Raw genomic sequence first — 26,867 nt, 5'->3', positions numbered from 1 at the left:
AATAATTAAGTGCAAATCTATCCTTTAAAATCAGTGTTACATAGAAAGTAGCTTGTATTGAAACATTAATAGAATAAGGCTGACCAATATATAGAATTACGAGTTTTTGTCTACATGGAGGTGAACCGACAAATAATTCTAGAAATTTCTTACTGTTGATTTATTTGGTGTGCTGACACATTCATTCTTTTTGAAGGTATTCAAGTTGCTTTATTTCATGATGATTTCATGAGAGACTGAAAACAGTTATCCAGCATAAATTTCAAATAAGAGGTACAAGTATCATGCAGTGGGATAGGTCATGACAAGGTCATTTACAAGGAAAGCAGTATTTGTATTTCAGTGGTATATCTTAGTCCATGTTGTCATTTTACTAAAAAACTTGAATGGCAACTCCTGAAGGAAGAAGCAGACCAGTAGCTGGGATAAATTATGCCGTCAAATCCATTTCTGAACTCTTATAAGCTGTGACTAAAAGGGGCTTTCTAAAAACCAAACCTACCAAAGTTTAAACCGTCATTTGCCTGCCAAATGCATCTTAACCCTTCAGGGTACAATTCAGAATCCCTTCCAGATAGGTCTTTGCCCCTTTGCACATAACATAATCAAATAATCTATATTTTAAGGATTCTGCTGTTTAATACTGTTTTTTTCTACTTTGAGAATTGATATAAGCCTGAGATTATCAGTTTTGCAAGAAAATATACAGTGTCCCAATGTTTCCAAGCTTTAACATTCACTGTGTTCACCAGACAAAAGTTTAGAGTTTGCTGAGTGTGGTAGCGCACTCTTGTAATTCCGGCACTCAGGAAGTTGAGGCAAGAAGATTGCTGTGAGTTTGAGGCCAGCTGGGTGAGACCCTGTCTCCAAAAAATGAAAAATAAAAAATACAAAAAAGAAACACAGCAAAAAGCAAGCACAGGTTTGTAGTATTAAAAAAAAAAATCATCTTTAGAGCTTAGAAATGAAAACCAGAAAAATATTAAAACAAGCATATAGTTTCGCAAGACGACTATTTTTTAAAAATCTGTCTTCCTATATGAGCCACAGGTTGTGTTTCATATTTCTGAAGTAACCGATCATCACATTTGCCGAGTGTGATGGCAGAAGTACCTCATCTTCCTTGTCCACGGTGACTTCCTACCTCCCTTGGAGATGCAGCTCTACTCTAACTTTCATGCAAAGCCCACCCTGAGCCCCAATTCTCAAGATTCATGCCATGTTCTTGAAAGATCCTTTGCCTATTTCAGACACTGTGAATTTGGGGAATGTCTTAGTTACTCTCTTGTTGCTGGGACACAATATCCAATACCACAATTTAAAGGAGAGAAGTTTATTTTAGCTCCTGGTTTGTAGAGGTTTCAGTCCATAGTTGGTTGGCTCCAAGGTAAAGCAGCAGAGGAGAAAGAGCTCACAGCAAAAGCCAAGATCAGGGAAGGAAGAGGGACACACACACACACACACTCTTCCAGGCCATGCCCCAGTGACCCACCTCTGTCCCCCAGGCTTCACCTTCCAGTGTCACACCCAGCTATAAACCTTTCAATGACTAATCTAACATCACACACCTGTGATCCAGCCGCCTCACCGAGGCCACACGTGTGAGCACATGAGACTTGGAGGATGCATGGATATAAACCACAATATGTAATAACTATTAGAGGAATAACAGGGACTCTTTTTCTAACATTTCATACTTGTTTCTATAATTGATAAAAGTTATATATATTTAGTGTATATATCACATGATTTGAAATGTTTATATGATAGAGTGGCTAAACAGAGCTGATTAAGATCTGACTGAGTTTCTTAGAGAAAAGTATTTGTTCCATCTCTCTCCTATCTTTATCTCTGTTGCGATTGCACCTTTCTTGTAGACCCATGAAATTGCTCCCCTCGCTCTAGAAATTTCTATGGTTCTACTCCTGTGATCTCCCTGGCCCTGTATAGCCCAACCTGCTTTCTAATAACTTTCGGCTGCTGTTCAGAGTTATCATTCTTGTCACATGGAAGTTTGCTTTCCTGAGTAATTTCAGGAAACCAGCTTTCTTTTGCTTCTCTTCCTAAAAGGAAGAGAAAAAAAAATCTGATTTATTTCATTACCTTAATACTTTGAGGTCTAGTTCAAAAGGCAGGATTCCTTAAGACAGAAATTTTGCTGTTCATTCTTCAGTGGAAGTAAAATTGTGTAGCAGAGGAGTAAAAATGAAGAAAATGCAACATTTCACTCAAGAACAGGGCAAAGTTTGGGCTTCTTTGAGCCCATTTGTCAACCTATTTCCAATTTTATAAGTGTGAGTGCGGAGGGAGAGCAGCTGATGGCTAAAGAGAGCAGTTTCCTGTCATTCTTGACAAGCTGTTTCTTTGACAGAAGGCTGGAGGTCTCAGGGAAGAGACAAGCTGGGGGAAAGCTGTCTCACTGCTAGATGCAGCATCAGTCTTACTAGGATGGCACCAGCGGGGAGGGTCTGCCTGGCTGCACCTGGGCTGGGACCTTTGTGAAGAAATTAAACTGACCCTGGCCCATCTAACATTGTCTCGGCTTCTTAGCAAAAATACTTGACGTATTAACCAGGGCTCTTTCAATTGCAGAAAAGAGCAAACACAGTTCAGAGTGACCTTAAGCAAGGAAAATAAAGAAATCAGTCTGTTGCCTGGGAAAAGTCCAGGGCTATTGTATTCAGATAGGACTTATTTCAGGGGCTCAAATGGTGCCTTTAGGACTCCCTCACTTTGGTTGTTTCCTTGTTAGATTTTTGCTCAGGCAGGTTATCTCCTCACAGTGCCCCCTAGAGGCTCAAATCTTGCATCTTCTAGTTCAAGAGACAAAAGAGATTGCTTCTTTTCTTACAATTCCATGATTGGCTCTTGAAGCAGCCTGAGCCGTGGAGATTTCTTGTCTGAATGGCTGAGCTTCCTGAAATAAGAACTCTAGTCATCTTTGCCTGAAGCACATGGGCTGAACCCCTAGAACATAAGCTTCACTAGAGTAGATTTTTTTTTTAAAGTCAGTTTTGTTCATTGCTGTGTCCTCAGCACTTAGAAGCATTTCTGGCACATGGTAGTGTTAAAAAAAAAAAAAACAAAAAACTGTTGCATGACTGAATGGGTGTGGGGGAAGACTGATTTTGCCCCAAGAAAAATTGTGGAGCTGTTAAGGAACACATGCCAGGTTATAGTAGATGTTTCTCCATTGGGCATGCATGAGAGTGATGACAGCAGCAGTATTTGGTTTAGTCACATTGTTGTATCTGAACTTACACCTACTTGGAGTGCGAGTTGATCCTTTTGAGCTGAGGATGGATCTTCATGAGTCACACTCAAAACAGTGTGATGCACAGGTGTAAGGTGAAGCTAGAATCATTGGGAACCTTGTCACCTGACACATAAAGGACAAAAGCTACCCATGTAATAAAGTCCAGGCCTCGTGATTACCTATGTTTTGTTTCTTCATGGCTCACCCATTATTTTATTCCCTGTTGTGTTTACATCCTTGAGGGGAAAGCATAGCATAGAGTAGGTGTTTGATAGATAAAGAATGAATGAGTGGGTAAATGAAAAACACTTATTGAATGTGCTTGTCTGTCAGACTTTGTATAATGAACTGGAAATTCTGGGAATATAAAAAAGAAAGGGAAATGCAAATGAAAAACATAGTGAGCTACCATTTCATAGCAACTAGGGTGGCTATAATTTTTTAAAAATGAAACAATAGCAAGTGTTGAAAAGGATGTACAGAAATTGGAATCCTCACACGCTGCTGGTTGGGAGTGTAAAGCAGTACAGCTACTTAGTGAAATGATCTGGCAGTTTCTCTCTTAGAGAATAAACTTGTGTGTATGAGTGGAGGTGTGTGCATGTATGTGTATGGGTATATACATGTACACACATATACATATATAGGTACATATATGTTGCATGTCTCTAATTGAAATGCTTGGGTTTAGAAACGTTTCTTTTTTTTTTGAGACGGGGTCTCGCTATGCAGTTCAGGCTGGCCTTGAGCTCACTTTGTAGCCTAGGTTGGTCTCGAATTTACAAGGATCCTCCCACCTCAGCCTCCCGAGTGCTGGGATTACAGGCGTGGGAAACCACGCCCGGCTAGAACCGTTTCTAACTTGGGGATGTTTGCATATATATCATAAAGTTTGTTTATGTTTCATATACACCATTTACATGCAGCCTGAGGGTCATTTATATATCTATAGTGCACCCACATTTTGACTGCAGCTAGTCACATGAGGTCTGGTGTGGAATTTTCCACTTGTATGTCTTGTCAAGTTTTGTATTGTAGGCTCGTGTCAGGTTTTGTATTTTCTAGTATTTCAGATTTCAGATTTTCGGGTTAGGGAAGGCAGGGTAGATAGAAGGTAGAGAGAGTCATCCATAAGGAAACCTAGAATAAGGCCTGAGGGCCTGAGAGTAGGCACAGAACAGGTGAGAGAGCTTGAATTATTGTGGAAACATTTTCAAGAAAAATTGGCAGATTTTGTTGAGATAACTATGCAGGGCTGTGTTAAGGTTTCTAGCTTGGGAACCTGAGAGAGTGGTAATGCCATGACTTCTCAGTGCGAGTCTAGCCCATGTTTAAATAGAGTTAACTTTCCCCAGCTCCCTAACTTGTAGAAGTACAGTGGTACCTCAGCTCACGAACTTGATTCTTTCAGCAGTTCTGCCTACTCATATCAAATGCTAGTTTAGAATGACATTAAATTATAACCTGAAATGTATCGTTTCCATAAAATGTTAGTAGTAGCAGCAGCAAAGCAGTCATAAAACAGATTTAAAATTTAGTTGTCAGAGTATTGTTTCAAAGAAAGAAATATATTCTCTATTCCTGTAAAATGAGGCCCTTGAGCTGAAGGGGGTGCTAGGTAGGCAGGAACCCTTACAAATAGGAACTTTGGAACCCAAAGTCTACCCACTTGGGGTTACAGTCCTGAACTATCGCATGGCCCATGGTCATTCCGTTACAAATGTGGCTGGTGCCTAGGCTAAGTGGTCATTGCCTGGCTTCCTGGAAGCACAAGGATTCTAGAATAAGTAACTCTTTTCTAAAATTCCCTAACCTATGATTGATAATATAGCAGTGTCTCTAAACACCCACACAGGAGGAGATTCTTGTCTTCTTCTAATGTGGAGATCGCTGTTCGGCCTGGGGGAGGAACAGGGAGTTGTCAGAACATAATTTCCAGAATGTGTGAGGCTGTTCTTTGGTTCCTCTGCTTCTGAATTGAGGATCACCTAGGTCTCTGTGGAAGGCAAAGATCAGATAAGAAAGAAATCACTGCTCATAGACTGAGAAATCTGAAACCTTAGCAATTCGTGCTGATGAATTTTATTCCCTTTTAGTATAAGAAACCTTTCTTCTTTCACAAGGGACATAGGGAATAAATCACTGGTGGTACAAACAATATTTGAGATAAATGTAACTGTCAGATAGTTTCCTAGGAGTTCTGAGTCTGTATTTTAATTCAGTGAAATCTACTTAAACTTCTTTAGGGGCTTTAGCATGTTGTCAGTAGCCCAGAGCTCAGTGCTATATTATAAGTAATAGTTTTGTTTGTGTGTATTCTTGAGAAATTCAGCCATTTATTCAAAATTTCTGCTGAGGGCAAACACTAAGCCCAGGTTGAAAATGTTCACAGAGATGTTAGCAAATTCTACTGAAGGTTTGGTTTCCAGGCATTCACATCACAACACAATTTCTAAAGAAGAATGAGAAAAATTACCTTGGTTATATGAAACATCATGACATAATGATGTTTCAGGTTAATGCTGGAGCCCCCAAGAAACTTTGACCAGTTTGTTGCTGAGAATGAACTAACAGATAAAAGCCTGTTGTAAATATTTGTAAAGGGGATGATTTTCAAGGTTGTGAAAAATGAAGACCAGCAGCTAGAAGGAAATGCTTTTATATGAATTCAAAAGCAAAATGCTTTTTTTATTCTAAGTAAAATTTCAACCCTCTGGTGTCTTAGCCTTTCTGTATGTTGACTTTTGAGTATAGTCTATTCACATTAATCTCTTTATTTGCTCCTATTTATTATGAACAAGTTGTAAAAGAAGAAAATGGGTCAACTCTAGAATATATCAACTTGCTGTGTAAAAATGTGGCTCACATTCTATGCTAAGTCACAAGCATCTAACAACCAGTTTGCTCTTCTCCCAGCTGACTCTGGTGTCGACACCTTGGCAGTGTTTATGGCCAGCAGCGGACCCACGGACATCGCAAATCGCAGCAGCCCAGTCACTCCACCAAACACCCTTAATCTCCGTTCCTCTCACAATGAACTATTGAATGCTGAAATTAAACACTCAGACCCCAAGAACAGCACACCTCCCAAATGCAGGAAAAAATATGCGCTAACTAACATCCAGGCAGCGATGGGCCTCTCGGATCCTTCTGCACAGCCCCTGCTGGGAAATAATAGCTCTGCCAACATCAAGCTGGTGAAAAATGGGGAGAACCAGCTCCGGAAGGCTGCAGAGCAAGGGCAGCAAGACCCCAACAAAAACATCAGCCCTGCTGCAGTCATCAACATAACTTCTGAGAAGTTAGAGGGCAAAGAGCCCCATGCCCAGGAGCCCATGGGCTGTGAGATTGTGCCCGCCCAGCCCAGGAGAACTAAGAGCTTCCTCAATTACTATGCAGACCTGGAAACCTCAGCCCGAGAACTGGAGCAGAACCTGGGCAACCATCAAGGGCTTGGGGAGGAAAAGGCCCAGCCGGGCCCGGATCAGGCCCCTGCCGTCATTGGGAATGGAGATTTACTGCTGCAGAAACCAAACAAACCCCAGTCCAGTCCAGAAGATGGCCAGGTAGCCACTGTGTCCTCCAGCCCAGAGACCAAGAAGGATCACCCAAAAACAGGGGCCAAAACTGACTGTGCACTCCATCGGATCCAGAACCTGGCCCCGAGCGACGAGGAGTCAAGCTGGACGACGCTGTCCCACGACAGCGCCTCCCCCAGCTCCCCAGATGAAGCAGGTACCTCGGGGAAGGGGGGCCTCGGGTGGCACTTGCTTTTGGTCCTTCCAGCCATCAGTCAGCCAATCTGTAGACTGACCAAGGATGTCTGTCACTAGGTGAGAGAAACAAGAGCCTCTCGGGGGAGAACTGGGCAACGTGTGTGGAAAATATCATTACTCTTAAACTACATTTTAGATTAGTTTCATTTTGGATCATTCCTAAATTGTTTGTTATGGTGAGCACGTTTGTGGAAGAAATAGGTCCTCGGTTAAGTATGGTAAGTTATCATTGGTATAGAAAATATGCTATAGCACATAGGTAAACGGATTTTGTATAGTCTCTACAAATACCAGGTTTTGTTATCTGTTGATAAAACACAGTTGCCAGGGCCAGGATATAACCCAATTAAGACAACCAACTATTTTAAAGTTGTCAAGTATTTTAAAGAATTTATCTAGTGGGTAGGGTGGTGCACATCTGTAATTCTAGCACCCTCGGAGGCAGAGGAAGGAGGACCTCTCCTCCCTGGGCAACATAGCAACTTCGTGAGACCTCATCACAAAGTAAAAATTACAGGAGCTGGACCTGTAGTTCAGTGTAAAGGCCTTGTGTTTAATCCCAGTGCCACCAGAACAACAAGAAAAAACTTATTTATGTTCACGCTACTAAAAAGTTAAAACATTAGAAGTTTGTTCCTTAATAGAAATTAACATTTAAACTGGACTAGATATTATAAGTAATCTTAATCATTAAGGAACATTTTATAGTGACATTTGAAAGTGAGAAAATGGTATGTCTCATAAAATATACGTAAAAGTTTAAGATTTAACGAGTCTGATTGAGATTGGTCATTGATAGTTTTGGTGTATTTATCTTTATTTGTTGGGGTGTTACATTGTGACAGAAAAGAACAGGGTCCTAGAGGTCAGCTCCTCTTAATCCCATTTTCTCATTATCCCCAATCTACTGACCAGAAGACTGACAGATGTAGAGAACTTTGCTGTGTGTGAGTTCGGGGTGAACAACTTAACAAGGCAGCCCAGCAGCTACCCCTGTGGGTCCCTGGGCTGTGTTAATGTGAGATGAATGTATCAAAAGTATAGAATGAAGAGAAGGCAAAGGATATTTGCTATTTTTCTAAAGAAATAAATGTAAGAAAAAGGGGAGAGAGTAAAGCCATGAACATGTTTTTGAAGCACCCTTTAAGGTCCCAGTCCTTTGAGTGGTAGATTTCATCAGCTGACTGTGGCTGGGGACAGCAATAGGGTTATTGAGATGCATCTTTCTTATCTCAGAAGTGTCTGGCCCTGCACACTGGTAGTATCATATTATGTTCAGTAATGTCACTGAGTCCACAGCTCTGTTACTTTTTACCCATTCATATCCTGTGCCTGGTGGACGTTGCTCCCTGCTAGAGTGTGAATCTACAGAAACTATTCTCTGAGCATCTTTTAGGAAAATCCCACCTCTTATTTGCAGCGATGCATGCTGAGACCTCGATGGCTTCCTCTGCTCCCTGCAGGCTTCCTGCTGCTCTTCTGGGTGGGAGATGTCTTCTGATAGTTAAATTTTAAATTAACTGGAAGACCTTAAATAAATATTGCCCCTCATCATACCTCTTATTCCCAAAGATCATCATTGCTAACTTTTTGGGCTCTGGAGGTGTAAACATTTTAGGCAAGTGTCTACATTTATAATAAATTTTAAAATTTACTCAAATTCTGTAAGTCATTATCTTTTAGAAGTAAAGACGAATATACTAATACATATATGGTAATGGCATAATAGTACTTGGTCCTGTGTATTCGTGGATTCTGCCTTTGTGGATTCAGCCCATGCTTATCAACAGTATTTGGTGGAAAAAATTACAACTGTATTGAACATGTACAAACTTTATTTTCTTGTCATTCCCCAAATAACATAATATTCCATCTATTTGCATAACATTTACACTAGACTAGGTATTACAAGTAATCTAGAGATTATTGTAAGTGTATAGGAGGATACATATAGTTTATATACAAATACTCTATCATTTTATAAAGGAATTTGAGTATCTTTGATTTGGGGGATTCAGTAAGGGTCCTGAAACCATACCCCTATGTATAGCATGGGATGACTATATAGATTAATACAATTGATAGTGTGTATGGGTTTTCTCTAAAATAGTAGGGAGTTTTCTCTAAAATAATAGGAGTATCAGAAAAAAAATTACTCATAAGCTGCTAATTGTTAAAACTAGGTTATGGGTTCATGAGAGTTTGTGATTCTTATTTTATATGTTTAAAGTTTTCCATAATAAAAAGTTAATGCAAGAAAAATTACTCAAAATTTCATGCTTTGCCTTTTCCACTTGAATATATTTTATAAATTAGTGGATTTTTCTATTTCATTCCTTCTTAAGTATTTTTCATCCTGTGCAACCATGTGCCAACTCCATGAGTTATTTAGTGATCCCTCACTGGTGAATATTTAGATATTTCTGTCTGTAGCCCTTGTGCTTATTGAGTGCTGGTGTCAGTGGGGCCTCTGGAGAAGACAGAGTTTAATCTGAAAATACACATCTCACCTCATCCGCTGGGACTCCTGAAATGCGTCTATGACTTTCTCCCCAAGAAGTCACAGATGTTGGCTATACATTTGCTCTGTGTCCTAATGTGATTTGCTGCTGGGTTTCTCCACCAAACCCAGGAGAGTGCTTAGCATGCGAAGTGAACTGGATTAGAGTTCCTGACATGTTGGGAAGGTGCATTTAGTTTTTGTTCTGAGAGCTGGTTTTGAACTTAGCTGAATAAGGATGGCAATGTTGTGGTGGCCTTTGATAAATCATTAGTATTGACAGTTTTGAATTAAATATATTTGAAAAAATGTACCAGCTGTGACTCAAGATCACATTTTTAAAAGCACACTACAAGCCAAATTATTAAGAATTAATATGAAATTATTAATAATTGAATATTAATTTTTTTGGAATTGCCTTAAGGCCAGTTGTGTACTCCTGCTCTTCACAATGACATTTCTGAGTTTCAGGTAGTAAACATTACACAGATTAGTGAGCAAGATAAACAACTTTTCAGTATTGGTATTTCTTTTATTTTCTCTTTTCAGTTAGGTATTCTGTTAGTATTTAAAATGATCACAGGGAGTTTAAAGTAACATGGAATATTTCATTTGCAGTGGTGAAAGTATTTACCATGTATTTCACATGGTATATAATAAACACAAATATTAACTGTTGAAAGTAAAAAAATAGTAAATATTAAAATTATCATGTATTTCACATAGTGAGTGTATAATAAACACAAGTATTAACTGTTGAAAGTAAAACAATAGTAAATATTTTTAAGATACTGATGTGCAGTGCCTTGTGTACATTTGTCTGTGTGCTATAAGCGTATCAAATACTTATCACAGGAGAGTGTGTTTTATGATGACATCATGGCACAGTTATCTTTCGATTGTAGGCTTTGCTTTGGGTTCCTAGAAAATTAGAATAGACCCATTTCTACCTTAGGGGCATGGTTTCCAAATTAGCGTGCTATTTATAAAACAGAATGTACTACCTAACCCAGAGATTGACTGCTTTCTATTTCCCTTTCTTTCTGAGTTGCCTCCTCCAGCTTTTCACTGATTTTTTTTTAACTAATCAATCATGTCTACAATATAGTGCTGTGCTTTTCTTCCTGTGAAAAAAACCAGAAAGCTCTTAAAAAAAGAAAAGGAAAGATAAAAGAAAAGCATTCCACAGTAAAGTTTAGGAAAGTTAGAGAAGGCCTTGTCCTGAGTTCTAAGACTGTCACATCCTCTTGGAACTGTGAACCCAGTTGATAATTTGTCACAGTGTTATTCCTTCCCAGGTAAGTACAGGGGCTCAGATAAGCTGCTTACTTTGCTGTGACTTCTCTCTTAACCGATGTGCCATGTGTGCTTCATGAAGACCTGGAAGCTGGAGCATTTTGAAGCCTTAAGGGTACTAAATTATATGTTAGGTTTTATGTGGTTGTCACAAAATTGGAGACACAGAATGTGACTGACATTGGATGGTGTCATGGTTTATGTCTGTGTCGCACAGGCCTCATGAGTTTGAATTGTGCATTTGTTATTCGTTCATGTCTAGTGCTTGGATTGATGGTGTTAGTGCTATACCCACATAGGGGTGGAGCCAGGATGTGATGTAATGGCAGGAAGAAGGTGTGTCTTGCTCTTTGCTGGTTCCTGTTTGCTGTTTGCAGCCGCCATGAATGGCGGCCCAGCCATGCCCACCTGCCTGGGAGCCAACTGAGTGTGGACTGAAACCTCCAAAAACTGTAAGAAATAAACCTTCCCTTGCCCAACTTGGGCTTCAGGTATTTTGTCTCAGCGACAAGCATAAAGTAACTAAGACAGATGGGTTTGTGTGCATATGTGTGCATGTGTGTGTGTGTGTGTGTGTGTGTGTGTGTGTGTGTGTGCACACTGCTAATTGAACCCAGTCCCTTGCAAAAGCTAAGCAGATGTTCTACCACTGTGCCTCACCCTCTGAGTCTAAGTTTCATTTAATAAGCATTTCAAAGTTAGGTTCAGGGCTATAGTGTACAAAAGCAGGATTTTACACCAACAAAATAAAGTCCAGTTGGTGCAGCAGAGCCTAAAACTCCATTAACTTAGAAAGGGGCTGGGCCGTAGAGTCAGCTTCCTGAGCTTAACTCCCAGTTCTCCACCAACCGGCAGTTTATTTGTCTCTCATCTATAAAACAGAGACTCATAGTCTTTTGTCCTAAACTTACCTTCAAGGGTTAAGTGAGAGCATCTTCAAAGAGCTCTGAGAGCAAAAATAGCATATAGCAAGAATAAATAGTAGCAGTTATTAGTGATTATCAGTACAGTGGTATTGATAAAAAATATTTACTTTTAATTCTGAAATGCCTATATATTAAACTGATTTTAATTAAGACCTTCTGGACTTGAAGGCTAAGGAATGGCCTATCTTTGTAATGTCACTTTCTGGACCAAGGCAGGTGAGCTTAGTAAAGGAGTCATGATAAATTGAATAAAAACAGAGGCCATGAAAAGAAAGAAGAAAAATTTAAAAAAGAGAACAAAAGAAAAAAAAAAAAAAAACAGAGGCCATCTACATATCCCCAAACATCCCTGGTGTATTGTCTAGGCCACTTTTTGTTGTTGTTTTGTTTTTTGTGGTACTGGAGATTGTACCCAGGGCCTTTGCACTGAGCTATATTCCTACCCCCCACCCCATTTTAAAATTTGAGACATTGTTTTGCTAAATCTCCCAGGTTGGACTGGAATTTGCAGTTCTCCTGACTCAGCTTCCTAGATTTCTGGGGTTACGGGTATGATCTTAAATCTTAATCAGTGTCTGATTTGAGTATTGCCTGTATGTTGTCTAAATTAACTGATCAGATTACCTGATAACAGGTGAGGTTCAATAGCCCGAGTCACTGGAAAAGGCACAATGAACTTCTAGTGTGTATGTGTGTCAGGTCCTACCCTTGCCTTCTCTCACTGAGGCTGCTGTGCTGGCACTGGAGCCCGGGTCTCTAGACACAGTGTCCCATATTTTTCTGTTGTCCCACAATCTTGGGACTTGATTCTAGAGACTGAATACACTAGACTTCCTCCTGTTTAGTTGGATAGCTATGGATGGCAGTTTATCTTGCAATCCAGATCGTGGGAAGCCAGATATCTTCCAGGATTTTTCTATGCCTTTATGAGATCGAACTCAAAAGCAATCTCCTCCGTGAAACTTTTCTAGATTCTTTGAGTGTAGAAAGTCCTTTCTCTGTACTCCAAAGAAGTGTTCTCAAGTATGTTATCATGCTTCTCTGAGTGGCTTCCTGCTCTAGTTGAACGTTTTCATTTAGATTTGGAGCTCCATAAAAACAAGAGGCAGGCCCTCATTCTGTGTGTGTGTGAATCTCATCATGTTGCAAGTGGTGTGCAGTAAGTGGTCCCATCGGTGTCACCTTTTGCTGGTTGGATGGGCAGAGGTGGATCAAGATCATTGTACATGCACTGATATTTACCATGCTACTATACCTATAAAGGTCAAAAAGTAAAGCACAGCCTGTATAAAAATAATTGTGTAAAGCACTCAGGTAGTATGACTTTTATTTATATTCTAGGTTTCTGAGAGAGTTGAAGAGTTGGGGCTAGTAATTCAGTGTTCCACAAACATTTTTTGTATGCATCTATAGATCTTTGAGGGCAATCAGTTTTCAGATGTTGCCTTAATTTGCAGGTTATGGATTGATCCATGTTGCTCTAGAGTTTGAGGCCTTTGATATCTTCATTTGATTGTTTCTATTCCTGAGACAAGCAAAGCCTTCTGCTAGCCCAGGAGCTGATGAGGGCAAAAGCTAAGGCACAAGCCTGATTATGTCAATGTGACTGGCAGGATGTCTTATTTCAGGCTTTAGTTAGCTTGAGAATATTAGGGCTTTGGGTAAGTTTGTTTTCTGAAATATCTTCTGAATGTTCATTTTTGTCTCAAATGGCTTTTGGTAATTCAAACATAAATAATTTTCTCTCCATTGTCTTAAAAATTCTAGAATATAAGAAAGGCTCAGTTTTCCGCTGGCTCACCCTGCTGTATTAATTTTAATCTTTTGAGCATTTTAAATGATTCACTAGCCTTCCTGTGATGTCGCCTCCACCGAATGTTCCATGATGTAACAGAAAGAACTCAAGAAGGCAAGTGAGAGATACTCCCAAAATAGTTGGGGCACAGTGGGTTCTGGGATAGATCATGCATTTTTCAAATTAGACTTTGGTGCTCCAGGGGTAAAAGTATGTATAAAATATTTATGTTAACCTGTGGACCTATGAAAGAAAAAAATTATGTTCAATTTAAGATTTTGGGAAAGTTCTATTCTGGTAAGTGTTTAAGATAGTTTTGTAGGATGTGGTGGCACACACTTGTAATCCCAGCACCTAGAAGGCTCTGAGGTAGGAAGATCACAAGTTCAAGCCCAGCCTTGGCAACTTAGCAGAATCTGTCTCTCAAAAATAAAAAGTTTGGCATCTATTATAAAGTATACTAGGGTATACTTTATATTGGAAGTACACTGTGAGATGAACAGTGACAAAGACCTAGCAGTCTGTGAGGACAGCAGACATATTTGAGGTGGACCTAGCAAATGGCCACAAGAGCCTAGAGCACTGTGAGTGAAACCAGCAGAAAAACTTGATGAAAACAGGCAAACTAATGTTTCCCAGCCCCAGAGGAGAGTGTAGTCGAGGAACTTGACCTACGGAAATGGGTTACTCCTTTTGAGCAAAGATTAAGAAGAGACAGTGTTAGCAGTCAGCTTTTTATTACCAAAATGAAATAGCGGAAGCACACCATCAAGAATGAAGGTTTAGCTAAAGCCATTGATCTGAAAGTGCAATGACGGGGGAATTAAACTACAATATGATTTCAGGGGGACAAACCATAGCCAGACTTTAGCAGAGAGAAGTGTAAGAGTAGCCATGTTCTTCTTTCTTAGGTTAAGAGACATAAATATTTCCAAACTTATAAAATAGCAAGAAGAAAGTTTGTGACCCTAACCTGACAATACAGCGCTGTGAAAGCTTCAGAGACGGACAGAGCTGGAGCGTCCTCAGTGCATGTTCGTCTGCCTTTCTCCCATGATACTGGAGCCTCTTGTGGCCTTTTCTTGGTCTGCCTTTAATGGATGTGCTGTCCTGTGCACACTCACAGGCTGGGTGAGTGCTGCCTCTTTCACCTCGCTGTATTCACCTTTTGCTGGCTGAAGTAAAGGACTACTACTTTAAGATGGAAAGCAACCTCAAATCATGTTTTATTCAAAAGACAGTGTTTTAGAAAATGTTGGACTGGGTGCTGAGGCTTAAAATTGAGAAATTTTACATGAAACGATGGTTCTTTTGAACCTCTTGAAAATCCAGAAATCTCACCACTGGTCTCAAATGCCAGAGACAAGAGTCTCAGATAAATCCTGCTTCTCTGGCGCCAGCCATTGAGCTCATGGTGGGTCCCCCATTGCAACTGTTGATAGCACCATCATGTACACATAGGACTATTATGGCAGAAAGAACCAGGCTAATTACAGCTGCGTGCAAGCGTAATGCCATAGTGACAACATGCTGGGATCTACAGGCTTCTTTTAATCATAGTCATCCTAGTCTGAGTCCTAGGCCTTCTGGTAGAATCGTAAAGTGTGACATGAACTGTTAAGCAAAACATGCTTGAAATTTTTAAAGACGTCTTTAGATGACTTCTCAGAGTTCTCCATCTGTTATTCTGGTTAGAGGAAGGAAAACATTAGCTTTTCCAAAGCTAAGATGTGGGTGGTTCATAAATTCTGTGCCTTAAGGCTGACTCAGTTAATATGCCCAGTTCACTTTCATAAATGTAACAGTAAATAATAAATTACCTTTGTGTGTCTGTATGTGTTGGGGATCTTTTTTTTTTCTTTCTCATTAACCCAGACCCTGTGCATGCTAAGCACACTGTGTAATGCTGAAATATATGCCCATTCCCTTCCCTCATTTTATTTATAATACTAATACTCTTATATACATTATTATATATTTATTACATATGTAAATGTATATTCATTACCTTATCAGACTTTTAAGATGCAAAACAATGACATAAAAGCTTATATTTGGGTACATCACTGGAATAGAGAGTCATATGATTAGCATTCCATGTGGAATGGCCAGAAGGTGAGAAAATGAGATGATCCCAGGCGTTGGTGATGTTACCTCAGAGAACAGCTGATATATTTTTGGTTTTAATTTTTCTTTAATGTCGTTATTGTTAGTTGATATTTTTTCCCTCAGTGCTATTTGATAAATTTTTCAAATAGAACTGCACTGAGCTGGTTGGTACATCCTGGTTGTTACAAAGATAGATGTCTTACAAATGGCTTATTTGGGAAGCTGATTTTGGTTTGTTGTTTCTTACCAGAATTTTTCTTCTCATACACTTAATTGCATTTGTGATGGTTAAGCTTTATAGGATATTGGGTCAGGTAAGCCTATTTAATACCTAATAGACACACAGAATGTCTCGAGAGAATCTTTTTACAGCCTTTTCTTGGAATGTTCTAGGACAGTAATGGCGAACCTTTTAGAGCTTTCAATGATAACAACCCACAGTGGCAGGCACACCACAGATTGCCATCTACTGTTCTTGTAGAATATGTGGTCAGAACCCCATGTGGAGTTGACAGAATTTGAGAGGTCTGCAGTGACCCCCAACTCCAAACTACTGGGAAGGACCTAATGGGAGATAGAGCAGGGGAAGTTGAAGAGAAGATTTGAGGACTCCAGTAACTTGCTCATAGAAGTTTCTAGAAACATGGGCCTGGTGTGGTAGTGAACCGCAATCTCAGCACTCAGGAGGCTGAGGCAGGAGGATCATTGCAAGTTTGAGACCAACCTGAGCTACAAAGTGAGCCTAAGGCCAGCCTGACTGCATAGCGAGACCCTGTGTCAAAGAAAATAAATAAATTAAATTAAATTAAAAGGAGAAGGGAAGGAAGAGGAGGAGGAGAAGAAGTAGTAGTAATAGTAGTTTCTAGAAACACTTCTCTCAGTAATGGCTAACTCTTCCAGTTCCTGTTTTGTTTTCCTGGTGGGGGCGCTGTGACCAGCATTCCTATTCATTTGTACTCACAGCAGAAAAGTGAGATATTTTATGATCTTCTCTACTTTCCTTCTTTTCCCAGAACAAGCAACAGCCTTTTGTAAGATTTCAGAGTGGTTTTCATCTTTTAGTCATCATCTTGTCAACTGTTAGTTTTTCTTCCAATTGCCGTGGAACAAGACCCCAGAGTGAGAGAACATGTGTCTAAGAGAAGCATTTTCACCTGAGTCCTTGTATCTTTAAGTGGAGGACATTGGATTGATAAAAATCTAGACCTTCTGCATTTATAGTGAAAAGGACAATAGGTGAGCCTTACTCTGTGGACATACTGTCAGTCATTGAATGCTGACTGAGGCCCCAACATGCAAGGAACTGAGCTCCGTTCTGGACAGCAGAAAGCTCACAAGATCCTTCCTCAAGATTTTACAACATTACCACTGCCAGGGGTTTAAAGTCAGAGGTCCTGGCCCATTCCCATTCCCTCACTTTCTTTCCTCTGTTTTCTACCTTTTTGAAAAGTATGTAATTGAAAATTAAAAAGTATATAATTGAAAATTAAAACTTGAGTGCATAGTTTAATTGAAAGTAATTGGTTTCTCTTATCTGCTTCTATCCTTAGTATATCTTGATGAATTGTTTTGGTAGAAGTAGTTGAAGAAAATCTTATCAGCCTCCTACAGACATGTGGGTGCAAAAGAGGAATATTTTAGTAGTCTTTGAGGTAATTACAGATCTGCTTTTCTGTTAGTGATACATCAGAACTCCATAATTGGTAGTTTCTTAAAGGTTAGCTACAGTGTAGAATGTGAACCCATAATAAGAAGCTTTTTAGTAGTCTGTTATATCACAATCTACCGGGCTATCACACATTTCAAATGGGTGCTTTTCCATAGATAATTTTGTAACATTATGTATCGGTTATTTGGTAAATATTTCCTCAGTGAGCTATAAATACCTTCTTGGTATTGATAAGTATCATTATACAGTCTGAAAATGCTACATTTGTTAATCTAACCATCTCATCAGAGAAGTCTTACTGGGAAGCTGTCAAACTCACAGAGCAAAAACAAGTTTTCCCAAATTCTGCTGTTTGCCTTCAGCTCGAATTTTATCATCAGCAACAAGTAGTGTTATTTCTTAAAGTGTTCATTTTGAGAAAATGTCTGTCCATACTCGGATTTGAATAACATAGTTTATCTGTCACTTTTTTTTTTTCAAGTAAGAGGTTATCTATGACAAAGCAGCTAGTTTAGCCAGCAGCTTACCCAGTTTCACGTGCCTTTCCTTGAAATGACAGTTACACTACATGTGCATCTTCACCTGAAAGATACACACCTAGCCAGATGTGGCTGGCATACACCTGGTCAATTTGGTTACTTAACTAGATTCTGTTTCAAAATAAAAAATTAAGGGTTGGTTTTGTATCCTAGTGCGAAAGTCCTTGGTTCAGTCTCCAGATGGGGTGATGGTAGTTGTGGGGAACACTAAAAGATATCCACTTAAGGGTTGAAATTTAATAAAACCAATCATTTTTACTGCTTCTTCAGGGATATTCTTACTGGGAATGTGTAGCATGGGAAATATAATAACAACTCATATATTTTGTGCTACTGTCTTATTTCATGTTGAGATAATTTATTAGTAATTTTTGTGTCCTATCATTTAAATGTGAAAGCGATAAAAAAGATGATAAATAATGTCCTAGAATTGTAAAATAGCCTCAGTCTCAGAGCCCTTCTAGAATCTCCTTTGGGAACTTTTGCTATACGAATTAGCACTTTTAGAGATCTGATTGGAGATCAGTATGTGGAAGATGCTGATGGCCATTGAGAGAGAGGCTAGGCTGGAGAATTTTAATCCTTGTCTATGAACTTACAAGAAGACCAACTTCTTAGGGACATACTCATCAGTCTAGTCCTTGAAACTGAAATGCAAAAGCCAAAATACCTATTTACCAATCCCTGAGGAAAATTATCACTTTCTTCAGTCTTAGAAATCTTGGTACTATGTGGTCAGTGCATACTCTTAATGTCAGTACATTATTTCCCAGCTAGAAATAATTGTAAAACTTTATAGGAAACCCACACATCAGCAGGTGATTGATCACATAGAGTGGTAATAGTCTCAGCAGAGAGAAAGCAGATGAATTGAATGTTTAAGTGGCAACCAGGATAGTCTGATGTGTCTTGCCCTTCCCATTGGGCCAATGCTAGCGAGGACCTAGTGTCCTTGAAGTTCGTTAGACAAGTTGCCTCCTCTTTGGAGAAGAGGAGTGGCTCCTTTCTTTTCTATCTTTTCTTTTCTCTTTTTTCTTTCTTTCGATAATTATGTTTCTGGACAACATAATCTTTAAAGATACAGGAACTTCTATAGAGTTAAAAGTGCTTCACAGTATGTTGAGAACCATCCTGTTTCATGCCTATGTATGTCTTAGCCTTGATTCATTGGCTGGTTGAACTGTTGAACTTTAACTCAGAGAGCGGTCATATTCTGTCATTTACAAGTTTGGAGGAAATCTCATTGCAGCATTATTGAGCTGTGGTCTATTTACATCAAGATCACAGAGATCAGTGATGAATTTTTTTAGAGTTTTCAATGATAACGAACAGCTGGCTGCGGGATGTGCGTCATAGTTTTGCCACCACTGACATCAGTGTTTTCAAAATGTGAGTGACCAGCCAGGTGTAGTGGCACACTTCTGTAATCCCAGCACTCAGGAGGCTGAGGCAGGAGGATTGTTACAAGTTTGAGACCAGCCTGGGCTACAAAATAAGCCCAGGGCCAAGGCTGAATTACATAATGAGAACTTGTCTCAAAAACACAAAATCAGTCAATCAATAAATAAATAAAATAAAAATAAAAATTTAAAAATAAAATGTGAGTGCCTGGACCTTCATGGGTCCTATAGACTCAGACCTGGGAGGCCAGTCTCAGAAACCTGAATTTTAACTAATTCTTGAGAGGGTTTTCCATACACCAAGTTGGAGAAGTGCAATTCAAATTCTGATATAAAATCTGTTCTGGCCAGGGCCTTCTGGTGTGTTTAAAGTGCTATGTTCTTATTACAGTGGGTTGTTAAGGCTATATAGAGTGGGTTATGAAAGCTGCAAATTAGTAAGTATATCTTCTATGGCAAGAGGGGTTAAAAAGTCTAGCGTTTGTCTGTACTTTTTGTTTCTTTGTTTACTTGCAAAAACAAACAACAGTGTCACCTTACTTCAACTCTGGGCTAAAAATTAGCAGAAGGAAATTGCTGTAGTTAGGACTCCATTGGTATTTTTTCTATGTTCGCTGTATGTAACAGGATCAGTTAGTATCTGTTACTCTGTACCAGCATCTTCAGTGGTGTGAAAGTTACTCATAATTTTAAGGATAGACTACATTAATGTAAAAAGAGTTACAGAAGCTTTAAGATACATGACGTTTTCTAGGGGACTTTTTATCAGTATCATGAAGCAAAACGTTTAAAAATCAAAACAAAATCCAAAATGACCCAATGTCTACAGTCAGCTGACTAAACCGTGCACATCCCCTGTAAATCAAGCATTATTTATTTATTTCCTTTTTCCTCTAGTTTTCTCCATAAATACAATTTATACCTTCATGAGCTGAGCCCCCAAGTCTGAGCTTCAGCTGAGAGGAAAGGAAGAGAAGGGTCCATGTAGAGTTTGGTGAAATCTAATGAAACATAGTTTCCAAAATGGTGGATGTTTGCTGAGATTAAATATATATAGCTGCTTAATCTGTGTTACTTTACTCATATGGGTGCACTTGGACGACCATCACCCTACATGATGGTATATTTAGGCTGGATTCCTTTACAGTGAAGCAATGCCTCATGACGTTACAGCGGCTCTATCAGGAGCTTTCTGGAAATCTGAAAGGTTTGGAACAGTAGGCTGTGGAAATACTGAGCTGTTTGCTAAGTCCTGCCTCCCGCCCTCCCTGCCCCTTCCCTCCCTCCCTGCCCCTCTTCCTTCCATCCATCCATCCTAATTGTGACGGCACAAGTGTCTTTCACTTCGGCACTTTCACACACACACAAAAAAAGAATACTTTTCAGGTTAGACAACCTGGGATGTCCCCATGATGTTGGGCAGCAACCACACAATCACCAGTTTCAGGCTATTACTGCTTGAAACATTTTTAAATTGCGTAAATACATCTGTACTACATTCCAGTGATACAGTGGTAAAAGAGTTTAAATTCTGCTTAGTTGCTCTGTGTCCTTAGGCAAAAGTTATTAAGCATTTCTGAGACTTAGTTTTCCAATTTTATTTTATTTATTTATTTTTTTTTTACTTTTTTTTACAAGCTGATCATTAAAGTTTTCCAATTTTAAAAACAGGTTCGTATCACCTTCAAAAGATTCTTGTGATAACTAAATGAGCTAATAACATATGAAAGTGTATTTGCCAAAATGTGTGCAAAGTGTGCATTTATGTTTGTACAGCAGGCCGTTTGTATCATTGAAAGCCCTAACAGGTTTGCCATCACTGGTCTAAGGTATTCATTTTAAAGCCAACAGAATGATATTTGCATTAAGGTAGATTTTATGGATCTGTATCCTAGCACCTACTGACCACTGGTATAGCAGGTGGGCCAAAACTATCTATTCTTAAGTTTTCTTACCGTAGACTACATTGACTAGTTTGTGACCACAGCACTGTATTTTTTAAAAGCTTTGATATCAGTGTTTATTTAAGCTCTCCACGTTTTTCCTTTATGGGGCTGAAGTTAGAAATCATTCATTCAGAAATTCACTTGCTTCATTTGTAAAATGCTGACAATACTCACTTTAGGAGAGTGACAATGGTAACTATTTATTGAATGCCTACTGTGTGTTAGGTTCTATTTAAGCATTATAGAATCTAGTCTGCTACCAGGTAAAGGAGCTTTTTTAAAAATTTACTTTTTAAAGAAATAAGCTTAGTGAGGTTTAGGAAGCCACAAGAATCAAGGTTAATGTTACTGCATAGCTAAATGACCAAAAGGATCAGTATCTGGGTCGATCTGATTTCAGAGTCCATGCCCTTCATTCCATTTTTTGACATTCCTGTGAGTATGAAGGCAGAATAGTAAGGGGAAAGAGTCTGCCTCTATTTCTGGGAGTCAAGAAGCCATCTTTTGGATCCTTCTTCGATGGCATAGTTTTAGCAGTTAGTATGTTTTCCTTGTTGGTGGCTGTCTCCTCTTCCTCTTCTTCCTCTTCTCCTCGTCTTCCTCTTCCTCCTCTTCGTTCTCCTCCTCCTTGTCCTTCTCTTCCTCATTGTCTTTTCCTTCTTTCCCAATTGAACAGTCCACTAATGATCACTGTAAGGCCAGAATTTGCTGCTTTTTTTTTTTTGATTCCCCAGCTATCATTAACTTATAAAGCCAGGTCACATGACTCACGATGATTAGCCTGTGAATGTGGCATCTGTGATACCATTCCTTGGAGCCCACAGCATCCCCCTGCTGATGAAGCTGTGGTGACATTGATCACCCCAAAGTGCAGATAGCAGAAACCAAAATCCAACAGGTTTCGTTGTACAGTAGTCTGTGTAATGCATGCACACCTGTAAGTTACTATAAATTATCTATTGGAATGCAATAGGGAATAAAATAATCAAACAAGCAAATTAACAAACAAAGTTAATATGTGGCTGGTTTGAAAAATTGACACATTTGGGATGGCCTTGGGAAAGAATGTACTTTGTATTCTACTCAAGGGAAATTAAAAACTCTTGTGTTTATTGATCTCCACTAAGCTCATCTGCACATTGTTTTTATAAAAAGCTAAGTGGTGATGGCGAGCCATAATTTTTGGACACATAGATTTTTTAGATGCAAAGATTTTGTTTCTGCTTCTAGGAAATGTATGCAGGAAGCACAGAAGCATACACTTGTGAAAAGCATCTTTTTCATTACATCCACTCTGGTGTACATTGACAGGTAGCAAAGGGACAACAGATGTTCTCTGAGCTTTGCTTGGCTTTCCTCTGCCTTGGGTCCCTGAACAGTACACAGAGAGCCAAGTGCTTATGGGCAAAGGGCAAGAGCTTCCTCCTCTGAGACTACAGGTACTCCTGATCATCTGTTAATACTGTGTATCAGTAAACAAAGGAGAGAAGTTGGAGATACACCATCAGCTCCTCTAAACCACTGAAAAATCCATGTATCCCTCACCCACTACACGAACCTTTAAAAAACAAGTGGGGAGGGAGAGGCTTTGGTTAGTAAAAGAAAATTCCGTATTATTTAGCATTCATTACAATGATATTAATTGTAAGTATATTAATTGTAAATATGTCATTTCAAAACAAAAGAATGGGTTGTTAGGAAGAATTAAGCTTTAGTTCATTTGAGTTCAAGCTCAGTATATTTCAAAATCAAGGCTTTCAGCACAAATCCAGTGGGAATAACACATCCTGGGGCTAGTCTGGTTCTGTAGCTGTTGTGATTGTATGTGTGTGGCACAGAAATGTGGCAATGAAATTCTTGTATCAGAACTGGCTTTGAATTATCCTTGGGGTGCAATCACTTAGTCATGGTGACCATTTGTTTCTCACCCACCATACGAACAGTCTGTTCCCATCCATTATCTTAATTTATTTTTCAAAATAACCCTGCATGTGAATGTTCTTATTTTTCAGACAAGGAAACTGAGGTTTGGAGAGATTGATCTTATTTGATGAACGGTAATGTTTGAATGTAAAGTTTCATTGTAGTGGATAGAATCTTAGCGTTTGAAGGGACCTTGGATTTTATGTATTCTACTCTCCCTTCTGTTGTGTCATAGAGATGGTGGTTCACAACCTACTTAGAATGAATCCTGCTTGACAGAATGGTTCACAGTTTAAAGGGTCGTGGAAGTGGGATACTTACTAGAGTGGTGGTACCTACCTACTCTCACACTTTTTCTGTTTTGTAATTATCAATCAGAAGCACCATGGGAATTCTCATGTCCTATTTAGAGAGCTAGGCACACAGAAATCACATCCAGTCCTTCATTTTTCAGAAAAGATAACTAATTTCTAAAACATCTTAAAGTGTCAGTCATTGGATTGAAATGTCAGAACTAAAAAAGAGTCTTCTGAAATATTAAACAGACCGTCTTATCATTTAGGACACAAAAATCAATGTCTAAAGAGATCAGGCACATTAAAACAAAAAACAGGTTCCATATAATTTGTAGATCTTAAGTTTCCTGAGGATGATGACTTTGTAACTTTAGATTTAAAAAGTTGCTGGACTGAGAAAACAGACAATCTTTTGCGGTTAAATGGCCAAATTCTAAAATATGTTGGGTCCCTGTTAAACGCCAAGTCAGTCATTAAAACTATGACAGAAAATTAAAAATCTGAAAAATAAAAATACACATGTGTATTATTTTGATACGTATACTTGGTGTTACATTGCTTAACTTTGAGCTTTTCCTTTTAAATAGTAAAATAGAAAACTATGGAAAAGAAAGTCTTTACCTCTTAAGATTAATAATTTTTTAGGAGACACTGATTTAATTTTACCGTACCATGCAAAAAAGTTTTCTTGGTCATTTTGGCCAACGTGATTTTTGGCTTTGTTTTAAATTATTGATTACAGTTAAAAGGGGAGGGCCTTTCTGATGAGAACAGCACTCTCTTTAATAGCCTTTCACAAAATCAATTTCCACCATTCTGCCTTGCTCCTTTGGGGGTGGGGGTGTTGATGGTTGAGAGCCTTAAGAAGAATTTTATGTCCTAAATTTAATCTTAATAATTATTCATTGTCTTTTCTGGCCCCCATGTTTATGCAAACACTTTGAAGATACTCTTTTTGAATCATTTCTTTGGTGCTTGGAAGAGAGCTGTGTGAGGTGTTTTGGTAGTGAAGTGGCACTCGGTGACAGATTAATACAGTAGAGCTGTAGTCCAAATATCTCTTGTTGCCAGTTACCGTCTCTTGAATGGAATGAGGCAGATCATGCATCAGTGTCTTTCAAACCAGAGGCAGTTCATTGGTGCATGCACCTTTCTGAGCTGCCTTTTTCAAGCTTATGTATCCAGGGAGGTGTTAAGACCATTTACATATGGAGCCTGAGCTATGTAGTGTCCAGGCAAATGTGTGCAGGAGAGGTGGTTGTATTCTCCCACACAAAATCTGATTCTAGCCAGGCTAATTAATGAATTCTTGTTTACGCCTGAAGCTGCTGGCCTTGCGTAGAACGAATAGGATGCTGATGTAGGGGTCCTGGGAAGAAGGTCAGGCACCTGCTGAGCAGTGTAGCTCAGACCCCAGAGGATGCTGGTGGCAGAGGTGTTGAGAGGGGAGTGCGCAGTCACAGCGAGAGATTGTAAGTAGTCTGCATGGGCAGTATTCTCTGGATCTGTCTTGTTTCTGGATTCCTTTAGAACTCTGTTTTTTTTTTTTTTTTAGCTTGTTTTGTTAACTTCACAGGGGAATCATAAATGAAGGCAACAAGCAGCTTTGAGTTGATGTAGTAGCTTGAAGAGATGCTCTCAAAGTCCAGGTGTCCCCAACCCCCGAGGTCCCAGAGTTAAATTTGGAAATTGTAATCCATGGTGCTTGGAAGTTTCCAAACTAGATAGAATCCATTACAAAACTCTGTTTTCTCCTTCATGTGTCACTGATTTCTTCTCAGGTACAACTTATTAAATTACTGAAGCAGAAAAAGTCTATACCAAAGTTAATATGAATCAGTAAGTTCATTTTAGTCAAATGGTATCATTCCAGGTAAAATGCCTTCTTTCCCATAGTGAACTATAAACTGGCCTGAAGACTGTAATTAGGATCAATGACATTTTTCTCACACAATTTGACTTATATCTAGAAATGTTTCTTTGCTCAACTTTCCAAAAATTACTGATGCTTATGTTTTTACTGAGCTTTACTCTAATTCAGATTAATTAACTTTGTGGCATTATTATTTTATTGTTTTAATACTTAGAGATTTAGTGTGGCAAAATTGCATTGGGATGAAAAAAAATGCTACTTTATTTTTGGTTTGTCTGGTAAGAAATCCATTAGTGTCTAAAATTGCCCCGATTTTTGTCTTTTTTTTTTAAATACAGTTTGTGAATTAGTGGATCAATATATTAAACATGAAATTCACTGGAGATGAAGTAGTTTTACAAGATAATGAAATCAATTCTAACCTGAAAAGATGAATATCAGTTAGCTTCATGGTCACTATTGGTACCTGTATAGGCCCTGGGATGTTTTTTGTTGTTGTTGTTGTTGTTTTAATTTTATTAGGTCCTGGGATGTTTTTTGTAAACTTCTGAAAAATTATGCATTCCCTCTGCTACACTGGAGCTTGGTTAACTCAGCACAAATATGGCTTCTCCTTCTCATAAGACACCAGTCCTATTAGATTGGGCTTCCATAATAACTGCCTTTCCAAAGGCTCTGCCTCCAAATACAGCCATGTTCTATGATACTCACGTGAGGGCTGTGACATAGGATTCTTGGCAGGACACAGGTTAGTCTATAAAATTAGTGTGGTTGAGGACTGAGTAAAGTTGGCGGGTGTTTTAAGACCCTGTTTTATTGCTTGCTCTATGTGTGAGAGAAGCAAACCCCAAATATGAGTGTGGCCGCTTCAGTGAAGAATTCGGGGGCTGCAGTGGAGCGGTAAGGACCCCTACACATCATCCACGTGGCCTCATCATGGGGCAGAGACCACACACGTAGCCAGCGTGTACTGATTTTAGACCTTTTTGAAATGGAAAAATTTTTCCTAATGTATTTACAAAGTCATTTTGTCTGCAGTGGTTGATTGTCTGTACTAATGGTGGAGAATATTTGCATAGAAAATAGAGTGACACTGCTTCATGTTCAGCTTCCAGATCAATGTCCATAGGTTTTACATTCTGGATTCTAAGTCTCTTATTTGCTAATCATGGCACTGTAGACCAATTAACCTCATCTATAAAAGATGGGATTGGTCAAGGTAGATTGTTGGTTTACATATTTTAGTGTTCAGAGGTTTCTTGTGTTAAAGTATATATTCCCTGGACCTCATTCCATGGAGATTTATATCTGGATGTTTCCTTAAAGTTGCAAATGATCATAGACTGGGCTTTTGGAAGGTAATGGGTCATAGGAGCTCATAGCAGACTTGCTGTTAGATGGGAGGCTCTAGTGGCAGGGGTGTCACTGGGTCATGGCCCAGTTCCTGCTTTCACTCTCTGCCTTCCCACCTCCGTGCCATAAGCAGCTCCGTGCCAATAAGCAGCTATACCTCTGCCATGCCCCAGTGTCATGCTGTGCTGCCCTGGAGCCAGCTGACTATGG

The 26,867-nt window shown here is 39.1% G+C and overlaps 1 protein-coding gene across 9 annotated transcripts in view; it reads left to right on the top strand.

The window, feature by feature from the left end:
- Apbb2 (amyloid beta precursor protein binding family B member 2) overlaps positions 1-26,867 on the top strand; it is a 304,656-nt gene that overhangs the window by 149,232 nt on the left and 128,557 nt on the right. For all 9 annotated transcript variants that reach the window (XM_063240604.1, XM_013154279.3, XM_005004490.4 and 6 more), the window contains one exon: positions 6,173-6,991. In XM_063240604.1, coding sequence (XP_063096674.1) covers positions 6,173-6,991 — 819 coding nt within the window. The remainder of the gene's footprint in view (positions 1-6,172; positions 6,992-26,867) is intronic.

This window comes from Cavia porcellus, unplaced genomic scaffold (genome assembly GCF_034190915.1).
Source record: "Cavia porcellus strain 051 isolate PalLab524CR breed Dunkin Hartley unplaced genomic scaffold, mCavPor4.1 scaffold_30, whole genome shotgun sequence".
NCBI lineage: Eukaryota > Metazoa > Chordata > Mammalia > Rodentia > Caviidae > Cavia > Cavia porcellus.
The sequence above is the reverse complement of the archived record's forward strand: the minus strand, read 5'-3'. Positions and strand labels throughout refer to the sequence as shown.